The 9,456-nt window shown below is 38.5% G+C and overlaps 2 protein-coding genes across 5 annotated transcripts; one reads left to right on the plus strand and one right to left on the minus strand.

The window, feature by feature from the left end:
* Window positions 1-190: 190 nt before the first annotated feature.
* On the plus strand, window positions 191-7,062 carry LOC117552589 (G2/M phase-specific E3 ubiquitin-protein ligase-like). 4 transcript variants are annotated; one of them, XM_034226174.1, is made up of 14 exons: window positions 191-394; window positions 584-711; window positions 1,559-1,865; window positions 1,950-2,035; window positions 2,600-2,652; window positions 3,379-3,406; window positions 3,594-3,661; window positions 3,738-3,797; window positions 3,918-4,022; window positions 4,234-4,544; window positions 5,337-5,515; window positions 5,792-5,964; window positions 6,267-6,481; window positions 6,574-7,062. In XM_034226174.1, the coding sequence occupies exons 1-14, from the start codon at window positions 271-273 to the stop codon at window positions 6,804-6,806; spliced, it is 2,070 nt and encodes a 689-aa protein (XP_034082065.1). In that variant the 5' UTR covers window positions 191-270; the 3' UTR covers window positions 6,807-7,062. The 4 variants fall into 4 exon arrangements, with proteins under 4 accessions (XP_034082065.1, XP_034082067.1, XP_034082066.1 ...); XM_034226176.1 differs by lacking the exon at window positions 584-711; XM_034226175.1 differs by lacking the exon at window positions 191-394 and having other exon boundaries at window positions 419-711.
* Window positions 7,063-7,153: 91 nt separating this feature from the next.
* LOC117552581 lies at window positions 7,154-9,076 on the minus strand. The gene is made up of 3 exons (XM_034226158.1): window positions 8,206-9,076; window positions 7,631-7,848; window positions 7,154-7,332 (listed from the first exon to the last, which is right to left on the minus strand). Exons 1-3 carry the CDS (start codon window positions 8,931-8,933, stop codon window positions 7,154-7,156), a joined length of 1,125 nt encoding a protein of 374 aa, XP_034082049.1. The 5' UTR covers window positions 8,934-9,076.
* Between the last annotated feature and the right edge of the window lie 380 nt (window positions 9,077-9,456).

Consider the following 9,456-nt stretch of genomic DNA (forward strand, 5'->3'; position numbering starts at 1 on the left):
AACACCGCAGCATTTCACATTGGACGGAAAGGGTATTCCTTTATGGAGAACACTTCTTGTTTGTGATTGGACAGAGCCAGCCAGAGAAGCACTGCTGTGATTGGTTGTTTTTGCTGCCAGTCAAGAGAAATGTTGCTTCGTCATTGGTCAGCGACCGAAAGTCTAGAATATTTGAAGGCACGTGGCGGTTTTACTCATAGACTGTATACTTTTTACTTTTTACTCTGCGTGTTTTCGCCCATTGCGCGCGCGACTTCTGACTCTGAAGTTATGTATTGTCCGCGTTGTGGGAAGACATTTCAGTCACTTCAACATTTTTGCAGTTCTTGTGGACAGTCATTGGCTGCATTAGAAGAAACTAAACATGAACCGGACTTCAGTGGCCCGATTCCAGGTAAAACATCAACTCAAACTGTGTAACAATGCTCTGTAAAACCTTTAAGCCTGTCTCGTGATTCATGTTTGAACCATAGACATAAGGTTTGAACTCATACTCGCATATAATGTGAATGCAAATAAATAACCCAGGCTAACTTCAGCTTGGTTATCATAACATTGTTTTTCTCTGTTTGTGTAACGTTAGCTGCTGCCCCAAAAATGCCATCCCTGAAAACTTTCCTCGAGTACAGAAGTAAGAAGTCAGACGAAAGGCTTAATTTCTCTTGCCAGAAGAGAAAAGTGAAGAAGAAAGAACAGACAAGTAAAGTACAGGTAGCCAATATGGGAGAGGAAGTGCTGGAAGATATGGTTTACTAGGCAAGAAAGATGGTACCTGTTTTAGGTGATAAAATAATTACTTTTACTGTGTTACAATTGGACAGCTCAGATTTATTAGTAAATCATGATTAAAGGGAAAAATGTGTGTCTGAAAATTACATCATGTATGTGGTTAACTCTAAAACGTCTTGGTCATGGTCAGCTAAGTTCAAAAAGATGCACTAGCAGGTTTGGTTTAAGAAGTTGTTGTATTTAGTCGTGTAAAATCTTCTTGGTTATCCGCATTTGTCAAACATCACCATGGTTGAGAATATATAAGTTATAAGCAGGCCTATGTGATGTATCCAAGTGATGGTAAAGCGTCTTCATCCTTTTTTTTTGTAACTGGACAACTTTCTAGAAATCGTTTAATTAAAAATAATGTATTACATCCGTTTCTGCTATGAATTGCATAAAAGGGAATAGCCATTTTAGCAGTGTTTTTGTTATTGGCATTTTATGTTTGTTTGTCGGTTTGCCAATCAGGGAAGAATAATGGTAGATTTGACTTGTACATACATACATACATACATACATACATACATACATGCATGCCTGTATGTATATTGTTGTATAGTGTTTTTCTCTAAGCATTTTCTGCTACACAGGGTCTGCACACTTATCTGAGATATTACAGCACATAATGACTTGTATAATAATAGTTACTATCCACTGTTAATTGTGTGATTTCATGTACCAAGTTTTTATTTATTTTTATTTAACCTTTATTTAACCAGATAAAAGCATTGAGATAGAATCTGATTTGCAAGTTGATTACACCTAATTTATTTTCATTGCACAGATAAATATTGGAATCATGTCTCTTCAAAAGAACATCATGAAACCTGTCAGAGGGAAAACTCTTCCACTGATTCTGGATCCTGACACTGACGCAGCTGGGTTGCATGGATTGGCAGTCAAGAAGATGACTGACTTTAATTCGGATATGGATGAGGGCCCCTATGTCCTCATTTACCCAGACACATCAGAAGTAATTAATATTCCTGGTACTTCAACGCCATTTAATCTGAGAGAGTATAAAATGGAAATAGGGAAGACCTACAACCGAATTGCTCTCTTTATATGTCTTGAATCTGATTATGACAAAGGTAAGTCCTTTTTTTCAGGCTATGCAGATTTAATTTCAGGTTGGTCAGCAATCAAAATGTCACTCACAAGCTGCTTTACCATAGGTGAACAACAAGATGCATCAGACTCTGATCGGGAAGTCTTCGTGAGACGCAACAGAGGGACTGAGGTTGACCTTGCTGACACACTGGTGTGTGTGTGTGTGTGTGTGTGTGTGTGTGTGTGTGTGTGTGTGTGGTGTGTGTGTGTGTGTGTGTGTGTGTGTGTGTGTGTGTGTGTGTGTGTGTGTGTGGTGTGTGTGTGTGTGTGTGTGTGTGTGTGTGTGTGTGTGTGTGTGTGTGTGTGTGTGTGTGTGTGTGTGTGTGTGTGTGTGTGTGTGTGTGTGTGTGTGTGTGTGTGTGTGTGTGTGTGTGAAAACCAGATGTAATGTATGTGGTTATTAAGCTGTCTTTCTTTATGTATTTTCTGTCTTACTGCCTTACTTCCAACGTGACTCTTGTGTGCACTTTGTCTTCAAAAAAAGGCGCATCATTTCCAAATGAATTCAGATACTTCATAAGAGTTTGTAGAAAGTTTGGACACACACAAGCAGATCAACTTTTTATGTCAATTTCCCAACCAAAAGGTGCATAATTTTTTCAAGTGGATTCACATAAAATGGCTAAAAAAAAGTCTGGCGACACATGCAGCATTTACAGATCAAGTAAGGTCACTGGGGCTGCACAATGAATACTTTTTTTACTGTATTTTTCAGCCCTGGGAACCTGAGCATGAAAGTACTCCAAAAAGCACTGCAGAGAAAACAAGGTAAAAGGTTCATTCTTGGCACTGTGTATTATAAACCTTTGGAGAAATGCAGTGGTGACTTACTCTTTAAAGGGTTTTGACTGCATTTGTTGGACCCGTTATCAGAGTTAATCTCTTTGACTACATGATGTGAATATCTCTTATTTCGTGTGCAACCAAACGTTTAATTTTTGTATTGTAAGTATGCTAATACAGCTGCATTTCAGGTGTTACCTGCATCACTATACATACATATAAATAATTGATTTATATATATATACACAACAAATATATTAAAAAAAAGACAGTTACATGACATGTTAATGTAATAAAATAACAATCAACAAAAGGGGGAAAATGAAAGAAAAATAGCAAAAAGAAAATAACCATGTGAACCAAGGTTATTGATTTCATTAAGGTTAATGTTCTATATATTTAGAAAATGTTGTTATTATTGTTATTATTCCTCCTTGGCCACAATCTACTATCCTAAGATTCCTAATACAATTTTAGGAAATTATATCCCAAAAAACACAATGTATGGAATTTGTCTGCACCACAAGCCAATTATAAATGTAGTACTTAAATCGAAATGCATTAATTGGACTGGATTAAAAAAACGTGTTAATGTCAGTCATGGCAAATACTCGTACATTAATTCTGTATTTCTTTGTTTCTTTTCTTTTTTCTCTCTGTCCTCCTCCCTCACTTTCTTCCATCCTTCTTTCCTTCAAACGGCTCTTCCAGGGCATCATATCAGAGTGAAAAGGAAGAGGTAGGGTATTTGTGCTGTTTCCTTCCTTATAATCCATGTAAAACATTTAAGTTAAAAGAAATAAACATTTAAAAAATTCCTTTTTGGTAAAACTATTACATTAGACATTTAATGTATTATTGCGTTTTTAAACTATGTAATATTGTGATTTGTTCACATGTATGCTAAAATGTTAATCTCAAATCAGATACTCATTTCGGACACTGATGACCCCAATGAGGGCACTTCTCAAAGTTGGAGGAACACTGCTACAAGGTATTGACTTGAGCCACTGATCTGTATTCATATTATTACACAAGACAGAGACCCTACACTAATGATTCATGATTAGTGTTCCAGATACCCCTTCCAACATGACTGCTGTGAGGTCCACTGTCAACCCATTGTACAGGTAATGTTTAGTTTAACCTTGGTTGCTACATTGCAAGGTTGCAACGTTCACCATGCAAGATTCAAGGTGTAGAATAAAGTGTTGTGCACCATTGTTTTCATAACATTTGTTTTTTTGCAGCACATACACACAGTTGTATGCTCCCATTGCAATTGATGAAGATGAGGACGGGAGTCAAGATTTCAATGTTGTGCCCATAAGCGCTGACCCTGCAAAGGAAGCTGTGTAAGTTGTAATTGTATTGGCTCTAATCTTTGAATGGAAAACTTGTGTGGTATTGGAGGTCAAGGTAACATTAGAAGAAACATTTCAATCACATTTGATGTAACATACAAAAAACAGTGTTATAGTATTTAAAGTCCCTTTTCCAGAGTCTGTACTAGAACATTATTTGATATGCTTAATTGTATTCTGTTATCTATTTATGTCGTTTAAGGGACACAAGTATATCTGCAGCCCATATTATTGAAAACTTAGCAGATGCCATAGACCACAACACTGTCAGCAGATTCAACATAACTCGCACAAATGTTTGGGATGGAGCTGTCAGAGGGTTCAGACGTTCAACCTTCTGTGAAAAGTCTGACTTGCTTGTGAGGTTCACGGATGATGCAGGCTCTGTGGAAGAAGGAATAGACGCAGGTGGACCAAGGCGAGAATTTCTGACACTCCTCATGAGCTTTTTGCAGTCTCGGCCTATTTTTGAGGGACCTCCACAGAGTCGGTACTTGGTGTACAATGCTGCAGGTTTGTTGTCAGACCAGCCCTTGCATAGTTGGATTTAATCATAATTATTCTCCATAGATCATGTGACAGAGCTCAAGTATGGTAATAGTTACTATGTCAACGGGAGGAATAATATACTGAAGTATTATTTATTTTAGCAGTTTTAATGTAACTTTGTGAATACGTGGGTAGATAAAGGTCCCCTGTGGAGTTTTTAGCTCTAGTAGGGTTATGTGGCAGTTATTTTATGACTGGGCCCCTGTTCTGTCCCACATCAACATGGGAACGCTGCAAGACACATATTTCAATGATCTACCAGTATCAGAAATGCACCAGCATAGACATGAAAGAGACTGTGAGTCTGTACAAATTGATGTAAACATTGTTTAGCTTTGTACATTTTTTTATATGCTACATTCAATTCTGATTATTTGTGAGTTTAAAAGTAACACTTAAATGCCAATACGCGTTTGATATATAGTAGGTATCACAGACTACCTTTAATGTAAACATTCATTTTGTTTATTACAAGAAAACTCCACAGGGAACATTTTTACATGTGCTTTACAGACAGGGAAAGTAGCTATCAATTTGTAAAATCGTTATCTATGAGAAAGAATGAGTTCAACTATAATTTGCTTGTAAAGCTGCAAATATTATGAAGCTACATTTTTCCGTAACATCTCATGAAGACAACTCTAAATATAGTTAGTTAAATACGTTCTGATTATTAAAGGTACATAATTTGTTTTGGCAATATGATGTACTGTACTGTAATTACATTTAGTTTCCACCATCTGTATCCCCCCCCAGCAATCAGGGAGGATGAATATTTCATGGCAGGGAAGATGATAGCCGTGTCCATTGTTCATGGAGGACCAGGCCCACATTTTCTTTCAAGGGACCTGGTGAACCACATAGCTGGACAGCCTGGTTTCTGTGCACATGTGACGGATGTGACAGATGATGAGATAGGGAGAGCTCTCAGTGAGGTATTGCAATAAACTACACCAGTCAGTCATAAATTGGTTATTTTTTTAAAATGCTAAGAAGCACAGTACTTTTGTTTAAGTGTACAGAAAAGCCCCTTATTCAAAAGACTGTGCAGAACATCTGAAATGCTCAAAAACAAATTTAGAGTATTCCTTTTTTTAAACATTGACAGTCGTTCAACTACTTTTGACATGTTTTTTTTTCTTTTGTCCAATATCTATTATAATAATTTGCCGTTATGTGAATATCTTTGATGGTGTGTGTTTTCCATTTAGATTGAGTTGGCACATTCTCTGAAGTCTCTGCAAGATGTGTTACTGAAACACAGCTCCATGCTTCAGACTGCTGGCTGCTTCAGGCATGTCAGCTCCGTTGAAGAAAAACACACTGTGGTGGCAGAATACCTTACCTGGTACACCATCGGCAGGAATCACAGTGTAATTGAAAGGTAATGATAGGTGCTTTTAATTAAAGGAATTTAATGTTGATTGAGGCCATATTAAAACATCCTTATTACCGCTGCTGCTGATGCTACTTTTACTCTACTTACTTATAATATTAAGTATTGGTCAAGTTCAGACAATGATTTGAAAATTGTTGCTGTCTAAACGTTATGAAAATAAATGTTTCATAGTAATATACAGTATCATGTTATTGTTTTCACAGTATTTAAATACTACTTAGAGATGTATAACCCTTAAAATTGCATATGTTTTACTGCCTGTAACAATTCACTGTATTCTTGAACAGATTCAAAGATGGACTGGCTAGCCTAAACTTTTTGGATGCCCTTTGCCAACATCCGAGTGTACTGGCTCCAGTGCTGTGTCATACGGACAAGAGGCTGACTTCAGTTGAAGTGGAACGACTCTTCTTACCACAGCTCAGTCCAGCAGGGAGCAACAGGAGGACTACAGAAACCGTGGCACTCAGCTTCTGGGCAGACTATCTGATGGACTGTGAAGGTTTGTACAGTAAAATACTGTTCGGATCAGAATAGGATCTGCTGTTATTATATGAATGTTAATGTGTTTAATGACAGCTCTTTGTTTCACAGAACAAGGACCAGTGTCACTGGAGGAGTTATTCATGTTCATCACCGGCCTGAAGACAGAACCCCCTGCAGGAATGACACCCCATCCATGTGTCACGTTTTCACAGGAGACTATCTATCCCATGGCAAACACCTGTGCAAACACCATAACACTTCCACTACTAGGAACGTACGCTAGTTTCAAAGCCAATATGGACTTTGGCATCCAAAACTCCCCAGGTTTTGGATGTCTGTGAAATGGTAAAAGAAAAGGGGTAGAACACCATCACTGCAATATAGCTTTTTGGAGTTTTATAAACGTGTAGAGTTCCTCATGTTTGAGGAAAAATATGTTTCATACAGCGGTTTCAGAGTTTTCTTTAGACGTCTAAAAAGACAACGTTATTAGTAGTGCTAATATATGTTTAAGGAAAACAATACTGTTTTGCAGCGTTTTCACAAGAATAAACGTTTATTTTCTTAAATGCAAATAAATCACTGTTTCCCAAATCCTCAAATGTCTTGTGCCAACTCTGTTAAGGCTCACGGCTGCCCAACTGAAGGTACTGTCCCATTCACAGCCCAGCTATTCCCTTCAGTGTAATCAACAGCTGGGATGCTGCTTGCCAGGTATCTGGATGTTGAAGTCCATATTGTTGCATTGCCTGCTGAAAATAGTCATTGATGTCCGGATCACCACATGGATCTTCTGTCTGATGCCTGTCTTGAAAAATGTGGGTTGATGCTTCATCCAGAGCAAAGCCACAGTCCCGTGACCCAAACCTATAAAGCAGTTATTATAATGATGCTTGAGGAGAGATGCTTGGCAGCAAAGTATGAGAATACTTTATCACAACGACACACTTATGTTATGTAAACTAAATACTCTGAAATGTTAGTTTTTGAAACTATGTCATGATGTGTTTTGTGGCCATCTTGGTTATTATTAGTGTGGTGTAAGCCTCTATGGGTGTAAGCTCATATTTCCCATTTTATTTGTTTATGGTGTGGCAGAAATACACTTATGTAATACAATACTGTTCATGAAATGTGTATTAACTACAAAATATAAACAATTTACCTGTGAGGTAGTGAATACAGCTCATTAGGAATTCCACCCGACAAGAGGCAAGTCTGGAGGGCCGGATTCTGTGCCTGTTCCAAAGGTGAACACATTCAACCAGGTCTGCCTGAAGAACTGTCATGAAACAGAACCGTAGAAGGCACTGGTGCTCATGGGTGCCATTGAAGTGTCCGTGGTCTCTTAGATCAGCAAATAGACCCATCCAGAACTGAGTCCTTGGGATAAACAGGATGTTTTGTTATACACAAATGACCCTATACACAAATATGATGTGGACTACTTATACTTTACTCATAATTTATTCACATTTGCCTCTTTACACTTACACCTAACAAAATGTATACATTTAGCTTATTATAGACAAAGGTCTACTTAGCCTATGTAACTTTGTAATTGTTCTTTAAAACAGGCCTAAATAATGTATTTTTACAGTCGGGCATCGAGCTGGGAAAACAATATTATTTGATACAGTATCCACAACGATACTAACTCTGGCATTGGGCAGCACGAAACAACTCATGTCCATTCTTACTTAAGTGTATTGGTGCCATACTAGACAAAGTAAGACATACCTTTGTTTTCTGAATATTGACCACCAGGACTCGATCCGCTGGTTGCTCATAGAAGACCCAAACATGTGGCTTTTGTCACCAGCGTAGTAATCACTGTGGTCGTGACGAAGAGTGCACTGGGCAGAGGCCATTAACCCATTCTCTGTTCCACAGTCTGTGCGCAGTCTCATGGGAATAACGCCAACATTTCTGATACAGTCAATAAAGTAGTTTTTTATCACTTCTGGGTTCTTGTTTGTTGGTCCACATTTGAGCCACATGATTTTGCGGGAGAACCCGTCTATACAGCCAGATATCCCAATGCCAAACGGTTTCAATTTGTCATATCCATCTACGTGCCACACATAATTTGGACCCATAGAGTGGTACGTGCGTCTGACAAACCTACGGCGTGTCCGCGACAATGTTCCGAGTGGGTTCAGTTCACGAAGCATTCTCATTACCGTCTCCCTTTTAACATGGAGTCCATGTTTCTGCTTTAATGTCAGCCACATAGTTCGATAGCCAAACATTTGTCCAGGTCCCCGCAGCTCTGAGAAGATGGCCCTCCTGACTTCACTTATAGACGAGTAGTCACCCCGTCTCCTCAGTCCTAACTCTTTCAACCGCGCTTTCAGGTTTCTAAGGGACATGTTGATGTCGTGATGGGTTGAAAGCATGTCGAGGATAACATCGTATGTATATCCTTCGTTAAAATATTCCCTTAAGATTTCCATCTCTTCTTCCATTCTTTCCAACTCAGTTTAAAATTTGTGAATAAACAGTTTAACAGTATCAAACAGGAAATACTGGTGCTGTCGGCCGGGTGCTGACCAATCACGAAGCGTAATTTCTTGACTGGCAGCAAAAACAACCAATCACAGCAGTGCTTCTCTGGCTGGCTCTGTCCAATCACAAACAAGAAGTGTTCTCCATAAAGGAATACCCTTTCCGTCCAATGTGAAATGCTGTGGTGTTTTCTGAAATGCTGTTGTGTTTTGTGAAATGCTGTTGTGTTTTGTGAAATGCTGTTGTGTTTTCTGAAATGCTGCGGTGTTTTGTGAAATGCTGTTGTGTTTTGTGAAATGCTGTCGTGTTTTGTGAAATGCTGTCGTGTTTTGTGAAATGCTGTTGTGTTTCTGAAATGCTGCGGTGTTTTGTGAAATGCTGTTGTGTTTTGTGAAATGCTGTTGTGTTTTGTGAAATGCTGTTGTGTTTTGTGAAATGCTGTCGTGTTTGTGAAATGCTGTTGTGTTTTGTGAAATGCTGTTG

Source organism: Gymnodraco acuticeps, unplaced genomic scaffold (genome assembly GCF_902827175.1).
Source record: "Gymnodraco acuticeps unplaced genomic scaffold, fGymAcu1.1, whole genome shotgun sequence".
NCBI lineage: Eukaryota > Metazoa > Chordata > Actinopteri > Perciformes > Bathydraconidae > Gymnodraco > Gymnodraco acuticeps.